Source organism: Theropithecus gelada, chromosome 4, assembly GCF_003255815.1.
Source record: "Theropithecus gelada isolate Dixy chromosome 4, Tgel_1.0, whole genome shotgun sequence".
NCBI classification, from domain to species: domain Eukaryota; kingdom Metazoa; phylum Chordata; class Mammalia; order Primates; family Cercopithecidae; genus Theropithecus; species Theropithecus gelada.
Genome location: NC_037671.1, coordinates 49,549,720 through 49,563,515, shown reverse-complemented (window position 1 = coordinate 49,563,515; position 13,796 = coordinate 49,549,720). Strand labels below are relative to the sequence as shown.

The 13,796-nt window shown below is 40.0% G+C and overlaps 1 protein-coding gene across 1 annotated transcript in view; it reads left to right on the top strand.

Annotated features, from left to right (window-relative positions):
* The window catches only part of TNFRSF21 (TNF receptor superfamily member 21), a 73,509-nt gene that overhangs the window by 46,723 nt on the left and 12,990 nt on the right, over positions 1–13,796 (top strand). The window contains exon 5 of the mRNA XM_025383636.1: positions 3,876–4,141. Within this exon, the coding sequence (XP_025239421.1) occupies positions 3,876–4,141 (266 nt within the window). The remainder of the gene's footprint in view (positions 1–3,875; positions 4,142–13,796) is intronic.

Genomic DNA, 13,796 nt, shown 5'->3' with positions numbered 1-13,796 from the left:
AGGAAGTCATTGATTTATCTTTGATTTATCAACTCCATGGGGGGAGAGGACAGCAGTAAAGAACATTGGTGACCCCAGTCAGTTCATGGAGTTGACCTCATGTTTTCATAGTAGAGAATCTAGTTGAGAGAGAGAACAAGATGAAACCTGATTTGTAGACCTTAAGTTTAGCTTCCAGTCCATTTTAGTTTATGAGAAATCTCATTGTATCTATTCTTTGTGGGGTTTTTTTTCTTTCTTTCTTTTGTGCCTTAAAAAAGGATAAATACAGTACTGGGTTTTGGAAGAAGGAGTGGTTGTTAAACTTAAACCTTTTAAACTCTGTAATTACTTCGTAAAGGCCGTGTATTTGCATCTGAAATGTATTGAGCCTTAAGTTTAGTGCTCCGTATGTGGAGCTTTCATAATGATGGGAGCACTTCCAAAAATAAATTAACTCTACAGAAAATGTTAATCAGCTTATCCCCAGTGACCCTAGTGAGTTTCTCCATTGTATACATGAGGAAATGGACATGACAGTTAGAGGTTTGCCCAAAGCCACTGTCATTGGCATTATGAGGATTTAAGCAATGGTCCTACTTACCAGAAAACGCGGTCATGTTTTCATGTAAGACACTGTGGGCCTTAGTCAAATTGGTCTAAATTAAGATTCAGGGACTAACAAGACTTGGTGTTTGGAAGAGTCTACCACATCAACCACAAAGAGCTGGCTTATTCCTTAAAGCTACCTGCAGGGTTTTAAATCGGATATGGGTTTTCTGAGGCGTCTATTTGCTTGAAATCAAAAACTCTGTATCTAACTAAGCATTGCTCAGAAAACTGAAAAGCAATTGGTTCAAGTAACGTCACACTGCCAGGGAAAACTGTGAGAAGTACAGTAATGACTCAATTTGTGGCGTCCTTTTTTTATTTTTTGTGGCATTCTACATTCTTTTTTTTTTTTTTTTAGAGTCTCCCTCTTTTGCCCAGACTGGAGTACAATTGTGTAATCTTGGCTCACTGCAACCTCCATCTCTGGGGCTCAAGCAATCCTCCCACCTCAGTCTCCCAAGTAGCTGGGATTATAGGCCTATGCCACCACACCCGGCTAATTTTTATATTTTTTGTAGAAATGGATTTTCACCATGTTGCCCAGGATGGTCTCGAACTCCTGGACTCAAGTGATCCACCTGCCTCAACCTCCCAAAGTGCTGCATTAGAGGTGTGAGCCACCCTACCCAGCCAGCTTTCTACTTTTATAGTTGACAAGAAAACAGCCTTCTACTAGGAACTTATTTTTGAAAACCATTTTCAGTGGATTGGTTCAGGATGTGTATACAGTCTTCCACATCATCTGCCTCAGTAGGATTGCTCGGCAGAGTAAGAATGCATGTTGAGGAGCCACAGTGTCCTTCATTTTTACAGACACTTTTATAATTATTATTGTTTTTATTGGCAATAATTGACAGCTCATTTTATAAATATTTTTCTGAACAACTGATGGATGCAAAAAAAATTTTTTTTTCTAGGAAACCTTTGATTGAGAAATCAGAACAGTAAGCCCCTCTTTATTCTTTTTTTCCTTTCTCTCCTAAGCCTCACTTGGGAATGTGACCCTATTTTTTTATTGATTAGTAAATATTTTTAAGATATTGTTAACTATAACAGCTATGTTATCAGGGCAAGTGAGCATGGCCTCATTCAAAGACGTGATATTGGCCAGGTGCGGTGGCTCACACCTGTAATCCCAGCACTTTGGGAGGCCGAGGCAGGCGGATCACCTGAGGTCAAGAGTTCGAGACCAGCCTGGCCAACATGATGAAACCTCATCTCTACTAAAAATACAAAAACTAGCTAGGTGTGGTGGCAGGCATCTGTAATCCCAGCTACTTGGGAGGGTGATGCAAAAGAATCCCTTGAACTCAGGAGGCCTAGGTTGCAATGAGCCAAGATGGCGCCATTGCACTCCAGCCTAGGTGACAAGAGCAAAACTTCATCTAAAAAAAAAAAAACCAAAGACATGACATTGATTCAGAGGGCTTACTCACCCATTGTAGTAAAATACCAGAGCCCTTACTATAAGGGTGATATATGCACCCCACATGTAAATCCTGGCAAAGCCGATGGTAATTGCAGACAGAAGATGCCGTAAAGAGAGAGACACCAAAGTAAGCTACTCAGGGAGAACCTTGCCTCACGAAGGGTTGGTGCCAGGTGCTTATCCTGAGTTTTTGGATCTTGAGATTTGATTTTTGCAATTCACCAGTTTCATCATCACCATTTCATCTGTTCATCAGATCTGGGGACCACAAATGCACACTCACTGGGTTTTCAAGTGACTGCTGAGCCAGAATAACAATATATTGAATCACTGGGGACAGCTGTCTGTCAGAATAACCAGTCATGGTCATTTATAAGCCAAGGCATTTCCTTCCTCTTGGAAGGTGCCGTCAATATTGTCACATTTCATAGTGGTTACACATACAGATTTCAATTGCAAACCTGGTGAGTTGGGTTCAATAACTAACTCAACTACCTTTGTGATATTGGGTCAGTAGCCTAACTTTTCTAAGTGTATTTTTTTTTCTTACCTGTGTAATTGAAATATTAATGCCTTATAAAGATGTTCAGTGAGCTAATGCCTTAACATAATACCTGGAAGATAACAGCTATTGTTATTACACTGTCCTTTTGGCTGCTGTCTTCATTATAACTATGCAAGTCAAGTTGGAAGACTGAATAATGAATTAGAAAATTGCTTGTTGAACATGACTTTGAGCACAAGTTAGGTGTTCTTCAGGAATGCTTCCATTGGCCTGGAACAGCTGAGCACACTGTCAATTGATATAAAGGACACCATTCCCAGAACTTGAACACCTTTTACCTAGACAGTGCTGGGTAAAGTCCATTGCAGTTTTAATTTGCAGCTTCCCTTTTTCTAAATACCATGAAGTCACCATGTTTTTTAGATGGGAGCCTCTAATTTACTTGGTTACTCTTGTATTTAGTACAGTAGTTAAGTTTTAGATTATGCACTATTCTGAGTAATGTGGTCAAATCTCACGGTCCTGTACCATCCTGCTCTGTACTGCTGGGGAAGGGAATCATCCCGTTGTCCCGCATATCCATGATGGAGACCTCACCTGCCTGTGAGTCACTTAGTAGCCGTCTAGGTTATCAGATTGACTGTCTCGGTACTGGTACCACAGTGCCTGTGTTCAAGTCACCCTTATTTTACTTAATAATGGCCCAAAGCTCGAGAGGAATGATGCTGACAATTTGGATATGCCAGCGGCCATAAAGTGCTTCCTTTAAGTGAAAATGTGAAAGTTCCCTACTTAATAAGAAAAGAACTTAAAGTATAATAATAATAATAATAAAAAGGAAAAAAAAAGCCAATTGTATGCTGAGGTTGCTAAGATCTACAAGAAGAAGGAATCTTCTATCCACGACATTGTGAAGAAGGAAAAAGAAATTCATGCATAGTGTGTAAAGGGCTGTGTACCATCCATGGCTTCAGGCATCCACTGGGGATCTTGGAACTTATCCACCCCTCTCCTTCAACAAGGGTGGATTACTACAGTAACAGAGAAATCACTGTGAATACCTTATTTGGGTTTGGCTTTCAAAACATCGTTTTGGGTCTGATTTATTATAATTCCGTGATCGCTCCTTCTTCTGGTTCCGCACTCAGGAAGTGAAATTTGTATGAGGGTACCAGCTAGTCCACAAGATGAGCTGCTTGTGCCAAGTGCTTAAGGGAGGCAATGCATTCCTTTGACACAGGGCGATAGGAAAGCGTGCCTCTTCTAGTTCATTCATTAAAACAGAGCTGCCTTAGATAAGAAGCTTTCCTTACAAGCCCTCATTTGTTTTTTATTTTTTCTCTGGTGTAGGTATCGACATCCTGAAGCTTGTAGCAGCCCAAGTGGGAAGCCAGTGGAAAGATATCTATCAGTTTCTCTGCAATGCCAGTGAGAGGGAGGTTGCTGCTTTCTCCAACGGGTACACAGCCGACCACGAGCGGGCCTACGCAGCTCTGCAGCACTGGACCATCCGGGGACCCGAGGCCAGCCTCGCCCAGCTAATTAGCGCCCTGCGCCAGCATCGGAGAAACGATGTTGTGGAGAAGATTCGTGGGCTGATGGAAGACACCACCCAGGTAATGGAGCCCTGGTTGTGTGTCTTTACCACTGACCTATTGCCCCTATGCTTCAAATTTTATCAGTTGTATGGGAACAAAGAAAAATAACATATTCGGTGGATAGGCGCGCACACACACACACCCCCTAACTTCTAGGATGGGGGTTCTCAGTGGCCGTCCGTTAGAATCGTCTAGAAAACTTTAAAGAAAATACTGATGCTCGGACCCTACCTGCAGACCAGTCACATCAGAATCTCCAGGGGGCAGAGTATGAATCAGTATTTTTAAAAGCTCTCTTTGTTACCCCATTTACCATATCATTTTGCGTGGCACACTTTGAACAAAACCAAGAAAATACGCTTTTTACTACACCCGCCTCTCCTCCAGAGGGTGTTTTTGTGAAGTGGCTTATGAAGGCAGCATTCTCGCGTCCTGAGGATGCAGGTGGTGCTAGCGGCAGTTGATGACAGAACTGATTCCCCTCCTTGGGTTGTTCGTGGAGCACATCAGATGGGAACTGAGGGGACCCAGGAGTGTGATTTCTTTATGGCCAATGAACCCTGGCTTTGGAGCCAGACAACACTGGATTTAACTCCTGGCTCTGGTACATATTAGCTTAGGTGACGAAGGGTAAGTTACTTCAACTTTCCTTGCCTCTGTTATTCACGTTTTCAAGCCTGCTATATAAGATTAAGACGAGAAATAAAGCATATAAAATGCCTGACTCATTGCAAGTGTTCTACAAATGGTAGTTAGGACCATGATGTAACTCATTTTACTTAACCTTTCTTTAATTGTATGTACTTCCCTGAAAGGCCATGAATAAAGTACAGATTTGGATATTGAATCATATTTTCCACAGACTTTGATTCAGGTTTCAGAACATATTCCCAAAGTAAAGAAAGTGCTGCCACTAAGACTTGATAAAACCCACTTAAGATTTAAAGGGCCAGGCCGGGCACGGTGGCTCAAGCCTGTAATCCCAGCACTTTGGGAGGCCGAGACGGGCGGATCACGAGGTCAGGAGATCGAGACCATCCTGGCTAACACGGTGAAACCCTGTTTCTACTAAAAAATACAAAAAACTTGCCGGGCGAGGTGGCGGGTGCCTGTAGTCCCAGCTACTCGGGAGGCTGAGGCAGGAGAATGGCGTGAACCCGGGAGGCGGAGCTTGCAGTGAGCCGAGATGCGGCCACTGCACTCCAGCCTGGCCGACAGAGCAAGTCTCCGTCTCAAAAAAAAAAAAAAAAAAAGATTTAAAGGGCAGGTCTGTGTTTTATTCCGGTGGTCCAAACTTGTTACCTAAAAGAGCTAGGTAGAGATTTTTTATGACATCAATTCAATTTACTGTCATTCTATATCACATTTTGTGTATCAAAGGATTCCATTTTATATACTTTATACTTATGCTTAAGTATACTTTATGTACTTTAGAAGTCCAAATTCTTTTATCTTTTTATACTGATAGCACAGTACTTCTTGACAATTGATGTAACCATTTATCAGGTGAATCTTTTATCCAAGTAACTGGATGATAATAATTTATAGGTGCTAACTGACTTTGAAGGTGGTCTTTTAAAGCTCCTGGCATATTTTTAACTTCTTTGAAATGTGGAATTTCAGAAAAAATACTTATTAATAGACCCAAGTGATAAACATTCAAAGGCATACACCAGTGTCTTATGACTTTCTAAGAAATAATTTAGGTGTGAAATATTATTCAAAACTAAAACTAGGCTTTATGTAGCTGGATTTGGGGAAAAGTGAGGGAGATGTTAACCCTCCAATTAGGTAAAATGGCTGCAGTTTGAATATAGGGAGTTTAGAGGCAAAGCATTGCCATGCATTCTTAGAGACTGGGTTTAAGGAGAGAGCTGAAAGACAAGCCTAAGGCTCAAAGAAGGATTTAGATACGTGAGAATAAGTCACCTAATGTTCTTGATGATGCCTAAAAGAAAGATAACATGGCCAGGCGCGGTAGCTCACGCGTGTAATCCCAGCACTTTGGGAGGCCGAGGTGGGCAGATCACGAGGTCAGAAGATCGAGACCATCCTGGCTAACATGATGAAACTCTGTCTCTACTGAAAATACAAAAAATTAGCCGGGTGCGGTGGCGGGCACCTGTAGTCCCAGCTACTCGGGAGGCTGAGGCAGGAGAATGGCGTGAACCCGGGAGGCGGAGCTTGCAGTGAGCCGAGGTCGCACCACTGCCCTCCAGCCTGGGCGACAGAGCGAGATTCCATCTCAAAAAAAAAAGAAAGATAACATACAACTGATGCAAGGTTAGGATTTGGTTAACCCAAACCTATGGTGGGCCCATGGAAAAATAAAAAGGGGAGAGTGCGTGTCAAAAAGAGTGATTCATAATAAAATCATTAGATCAACAAATAAGAGAACAAAGCACCTTCTTCCTAAGTGCCAAATTCTTGTACACTTGAATCCTTTCCTTCCCCTTATCTCTTCTATAATACCAAAAGATTCTAATAGTAGCTATTTTTTGTTATTTATTTTTTGAGAACAGTAATGTCAAAGCACTCTACAGCTTTCTCTTTGGTTCTGCTATACCCTATGAGTTATGATGGAGGCTCAGAAGGCAATATTAAGTTTTTTATTTCACGTTGTAATAATATACATCAATGTCTAGCAGCATTTTGGATCCAGCTCTAACTCTAATTTTAATAGCCAATGAACATGGATTTCTGGCTGCCAGTTCTTATTACAGGTTGAGTATCCTTTATCTGATATGCTTGAGACTGGAAGTGTTTTAGATTTTGGATTTTTTCAGACTTTGGAATATTTGCATATACATAATGAGGTAGCTGGGAGATGGGACCCGAGTCTAAACATGAAATTTATTTATGTTTCACATATACCTTATATACATAGACTGAAGGTAAGTTTATACAAAATTAGAAAAAGTGTGTGCATGAAGCAAAGTTTGTGTTAAGTACTCATGTGTGGAATTTTCCACTTGTGGCATTATGTTGGCGCTCAAAAAGTTTTGGATTTTGAATTTTGGGATTAGGGATGCTCAAGTGGTAATTGCACAGTATGTTACTCTCTGTCCATAGTTTATTTCTGAAATTTGTCCTGTCTAACAAGAGAATCAGAAGGCAGGGGACTTAATTGAGACTTCTTATTCTCATCCTGTGATGGGCTTGTACTCCCTCTGCGTGGTGGTACTGCTGGGGATTTGGGGCTTTGCCCCAGGAGTTAATGGACTCTTAATGGGTAAAAATGACCATTTTTTTTAATGGTCAATGTTTTTTCTCTTCATAAGCCTGAAGGTGCCTATGTTATGTTCCACTCAAAGGATTAACCCTGGTGTGGCTTTTAGTTGCCTCTGTCAAGAACAGCCAGTTCATTATTAACCATGGTGGCCTATTCGCCATTTTTAAATTACACCCATTCAGAGTCTGACTCTTTCTTTATCTGAGGTATGAGCTGTATTTTTCAGCACCCTCTTCTTTCAAGTTCAACATCTAAACCGAACCCAGCCTTCCAGAATCATAGCTATTCTTCCCTTCTGGGACATGAGCATTTGGAAGAAGCAGCAAAGCAGTGGGATGATAGTTGGAAGTTATTGCAATTTTGCCAAAGCTATTAAAAAACAAAACACTGCCCTAATACAGCATTCCAATTTATATGTTATCTCTTTTTCCATCCTTTTACTTTGATTTTTTCTCTGTCTTTATTTAAAGAGTGTCTCTTGTAAGAAGCATATATTTCAGATTTTTTCCTTGAATCTAGTCTGATAGCTTTTGACAATCAGAGAATTTCAGTGTGTTTACATTTTTAGGTAATTATATAATTGCTTTTTAAATGTAATTTTAAAAATGTAATTACTGAAATATTTAGGTTTAAATCTACCGTATCTTTGTTTTCAATGTGTCCTGTCCTCTTTGTTTCCTCTCTCTCTCTCCATCTTTTCTTACTTTCTCTTGAAATAATCAAGTATTTTTTCCTGATTCCATTTTTCCTCATCTGTTAGCTTGTTAATTTCACATTTTTTACTTCACTTTTAATGAATACCCAAGGGATTACAACACACGTACTTAAATTATGACATATAGGTAATAAATGTACTTCTTACAATTTTACAGATACTACAACAACCTTAGAAGGCTTGAATCCTATTTATCCTCCTCTTACACTTCGCTTTTGTTTTCATGAATTTTCAGGTTACACTTTCAATACTGCTAAAAGGCAGAGTTGTTATGGTTTTACACAGTCAGGAGTCACACGGATTTATTGATCTTTTTCTGTTCTTACTACCTTCCTCCTGGAGCTTCAACTTCTACCTAAGATAATTTTTCTTTTGCCTAAAGAATACTTCTCTGTATAGGTTTCCAGCAGTAAACTCTGTTTTTCTTGGTCTGAAAAGTGCCCTCTAAATAAATAAATAAATTGCATTATTTCACCTTAGTTTTTTGAAGGATAGCTGGAAATAAAATTCTAGCTTGCCAGTTATTTTCCTTTAGTCGTTTAATGCCTGGGTTTAAGTTTCCCCTGCTAACCAGTAAAGGAGAGGATGTGATTTTATTTTTAAATCTATATTACATAACAAATTTTGTGCACAATATTATAACAGGCACTTTGGGCAATGCGAAGATGAGTAAGACAAAGTCAATGCCATCAAGGAAGCTTACACTTGGATGGAAGGAAGAAATGGACACATACGTAGATAATCTAAAGGAGTAAATCCAAGAGGTCGGGAGGAGGAATGTGCTGGATCGCCATCTAACCAGCCAGTAAGGCTCTGATCAGAACACCAGTATGGAGACGTGTGCCGGGTAAAATCCCTGTCCTGGCAACATAGTCACTTTGGGGACCTGAGTAAATTAGTTGGCCTCTCTGCCTCAGTTTCTTCATGAAGAAATAGGAACAACATGAGAGCCTGTCCTATGGGTGACTCTGAGAATGAGGTGATTGGGACCCACTGTAAGCCCTTGTCAGATGTTGACTATTAATATTGCAATTATTTCCAGGTTCTGGAGGCAAAAGAGATGGAAGAATGTTCCTAACTAGTGAAAACTCATACACATAATGGGTCTTTTAGATGCTGAATACTGAGGGTCACTTAGTGTTGGGTGGGGATGTCCACCCAGTTCCAGGACTGCTGAAAGCAGATGGCCGAGCAGGAAGGCTGCTATCTGGGTTCAGTGCCCCAGAGCTGGAAATCCCAGCTGACTGTAGGTATGTGTTGCTTACTGCCTGAGCACATGTTCCTAGGCTGGCTGGGATGTTTTCTCTAGCAAGGCAGATAATGGTCTGCTTCCTCAATAGCGGGCAGAAAAAGAGAAACAAAATTGAGCAAGTGAATTTCTGGTTTTCCTTATGATTTGGTTTTCCATGTTTTTTTTTTTTTTTTTTTTTTTTTTTTCTCTCCCTTCTTTTATTTTACAGCCTTTGTATGTGCAGAGAGACTTAACCAGTGCACTCTTTCCCTGCGCCTTGGACAGGGTGGGAGGAAGGGAGTCTGTTTCTTCTCCATAGGAAACCCTGGGCAAGCAATTTCTCTAACTCTGAGATGTTTCCTTTTAAAATGGGAATTACAGGACCTGCCCTTCACACTCGGAGTGGTTATCAAAATTAATTTTGATAATCAAATTACTGTGGGCCGTACTAGAGTGAGATATTAAGGTGATGCTTAGCAGCTAGGTTCAGAAGTATTATATCTGTGGTTAGAGTTTCAGCCTCCCTTCATTGCTTCATGAGAGAAAGGGGCAGAAAAAGAAATGTTATCGATACTTAAAAAATGATGATATTGAAAACAACCGCAACAATTTAAAATAATATAAATTGTTCCTTTAGCTGTCTGCTTTGATCAGAGATTCACAAATATAAAGGACTGATGTTAAGCAGGCAGTGGAGTGGAGAATCCATGCTCTACTTATCTCTCCTTCCATAAGATTCAGTAGATGAAAACTACACTATAATTTAACAGCCAGTGGACCCACCGCCAGTGTTTTGTGGTGGTGGTTGTTGATTTCTATATAATAGAATGATTCTTTGTTAGGGTATTTTAGTCCTTTCCAGAACCACATAGGAGACCTATGTCTCAGGAACAGAGCATTTGTGCACTTAGGCACTCTCTCTCTCTCTCTACTATAGTAGACTCTGTGTTGGAGCCTGGATGGCTTTGCTCTGTATAATCAACTCGGAGAATCCCAACAGCTAGAGAAGTACTGGCCCTTCTATTTTGGTGAGAACAGCACTCCTGCCTCTGCTGCAGAGGGAACTACAGTTACTGATTTTTTGCTTACCAGCTGCAGGATGCAGCTGTCCTTATCTACGGGTCTGACTGAGACCAGCTATTTTCAGAAATTTAATACAGTGAGGCTGAGTTGAAGCAACTACCAGCTGTACATTAACTGTTGACTTTTTGGCTGTTCAAATTAGTCTTTGTCATTAATTTTCCTATTTGTCATCTCTTAGAAAACAGGGATTCTTGTCCTAAGACCTGAGGACCTAAGGTAACGGCTAAACTTGCATATTATCTAGCAGCTGCCCTCTGCCGTGTTACTACAGCATGGAGGGTTATTTAAGGTCAAGTTACTTAATTCGTAGGGTGTGACTGCGGGCTCTAGGGAACTTCTGGGGTGGTGGTGAGAAGAGGACGTTATAAAGGGATTGCTGACTGACACACTTAGAACCAGGAACATTTAGTGATGCTTGTGTTTAAAGTTGTCATTGTGCACAAAGGAGCAATGTTTATAAATAGCCTTTAGATTTTTAATGACACTTCAGGCTGTTCTATTTATTATCATAGTCCAAGGTTTCATTCAGTTAGTCGACAACCTTTTGTCAGACGCCAGCTGTGTGCCTGGTACTGGGTAAAGAAGAGAAGTGGTCAGTGCCTTTCAATAACTCACTTGTGGCAATGGAGATGCATGTGCAAATAATTATCATTGAAGTGTGCATGAGGAATTATAAGCATCAGAGTGAAAGAGTACTCAACCTGCCAAAAAAATACATAGAAAGCTAGAGCAGATATATATTTGTCCATTTGAAAGTCACTTTAAAAAATCAGACTCGTGTTTTTTCAAGACTGTATTTTGGTCTTCTTTCCTGAAGCGTTCACATTTGATTTCCTCCTAGGAAGCCCCACCTGCTTTTTCATATTAAGGGCTTCTCAAATCTTTGACTCTGCAAAGAACGTCTGTTTTACTTATATTCTTGTTTTGCTCGGTAGCAAGCTTTTTAGAAACCCTTAACAGTTCTGTAATATTTAAGGCATAGAAGTAAGGTTTTAATATGCCATTTCACGTCACGTGCTAGAGATCGCACTTTGAATCTCCAGGAACTCCTAGAAGGAACTGATACATTCAAGAATTTGACCTTGTCCCTCCGAATGGGGTTTGAATTTTGCTTTTGCCACTCACTGTGTGACCTTGGGCAAGTCCTATAAAGTCTCCAAGCCTCAGTTTCTTTGTAAGTGTCTTGGAAAGATCTCGCTGAGAACTAGAAGTGAGTGTAAATGCCCAGTCCTGCACTTGACATAGAGTAGGGGGCTCCGTACATCTTAGCAACTGTTTTCTGTGTTGGAATTTGAATTCTACATTGCCCTTTTTTTGACTTAACAGCAAATGCATCCTGTTTTCAATGAGTGCCCATTAAGTTGAAAGTGGACCAGCATTTGCTAAGTATCTGTTTCATCCCAAACACTGTCTGGGTGCTCTATAACTGGTTTATTTAGCAAGCTTCATGGTCCTGAGAAGTATAAGTGGGTATATTCTAATTAAGATAGTGAAATGGTTTGTGTCTGTGTCCCTGCCCAAACCTCACGTTGAATTGTAATTCCCAGTTTTGGAGGTTGGGCCTGGTGGGAGGTGACTGGATCATGGGGGCAGATTTCCCACTTTGGCACTGTTCTTGCAATAGAGTTCTCACGAGATCTGATTGTATAAAAGCAAGTGACACCTCTCCCTGTCACCACTGCTCCGACCATGTAAGACATGCCTGCTTCCCCTTTGCCTTCTGCCGTGATTATAAGTTTCCTGAGGCATCCCCAATCATGCTTCCTGTACAGCCTACAGAACCATAAGCTACAGAGCTTATGAAATCTCATTTCTTTATAAATTATCCAATTTCAGGTATTTCTTTATAGCAGTATGAAAACTGACTAGTACAGATATATTACTATATTTCATTGAATCCCGTGTCAATTGTAAGATGTACCATTGTCATTATGTATTACTGCGAAAGAAATAAAATACTGCTAATTATAATTGTGAGAGACATCCCCATTTCAGAGATGTTAAAATGTGAAAAAAAATACGCATCATAGAATTAAAAAAATGTAGTAGTTGAGCTTGCTGTATGCAGATCGTAAGGAGAAAAGTCTAGGAAACAGATTCTTGGGGTCTTTATATTAATGTACACTCCCTCCCCAACACACACACACACACACACACACACACACACACACACACACACACACACATTCTTATTAGTATTGCTTTTAAGGTTGAGATAATTTAACACAGACAATTTATTTGATAGATTATCAGAGCACCTATTATGTATTGAGCCCTGTACCAGGCACTGAGATACTAAATGAAACAAAACAAAATACAAAACAGAATCATCCCTTAGGATACTGACAGTTTTATAGGAGGGATAGATGTGTGAGCCAGACTTGAGAATATATTCTGTGAAGCTGCTATACAGAGGGATTGAAGTGGGCTTTAATTTTTTTCTGAGACAGAGGATCTCACCATTCAGAAGAGGCTGGGTCTATTAGTGGATGACATTTCCCACCCCTTTAATCTACACCCTTACTGTCTTTCTTAAAAAATGCATTGTGAGGAAATCAGAATCAATACTGTGAAAAGAAACTTATTTTCTCCATCAGTTACCAGTGCAGGAGAGCACATTTTCATTTTTTCTTTTTAAAGCCAAAGCACCAATTTAGATAAAGTTGAATAGCTTCCAGCTTTGGCCTAGCTTCTCCGCTCTGTGTTTGTGAAAGTGTCCCTTATCCCGTTATAACCCAAGTGTCAATAACAGGTACACTTGCTGATGAGGAATTGCACATGGTCAGCAGTAGGTTTTATTTTGTATCAGTTAATTTCGAGGTTTTCATCATTTATTTGTCACCATTTCCTTGGGAGAAACTAATGTCATTCCTGATTTTTTAATAAACAGTTGCCAGAGAGGAAACTTTGATTGATCTACAGTTGGACTTTCAGAGGACAGACTGAAATTAAATGCCCAACAACTAAAATAACTTATCACCAAAAAAGTATTAGAAAAAAAAAACTTGGGGGAAATGTTTTGTTTTTATAATCACAACAGTAGAGAATAACATAAAACACAGAAGCCGTACAAGAACAATGCAACTACTTAACAATAAATACACAAGCCAGAAAACACTATATGCAAATCAAAAGACAAAATAATCACAGGTAGAAATTGTTTGAAACATTGGGTTAAGTTTCTTGAAAAATAAGGAGTTTTTACACATTAAGAAAACCATGTGCAGTCTTGTGAACAAGACAGTTCACAGAGAAGGAAAACTGAAGACTTTTTAAACATGCAGATTTTTAACCTCTCAGGCTGGCACAGAGACCTGTGATTCCACATCTAGGAAGATATCTTACACAGGTTCACATGCATTCCGAATGATGCAAGTACACGTGTATTCATTGTAGTGTCATGTGTAATAGC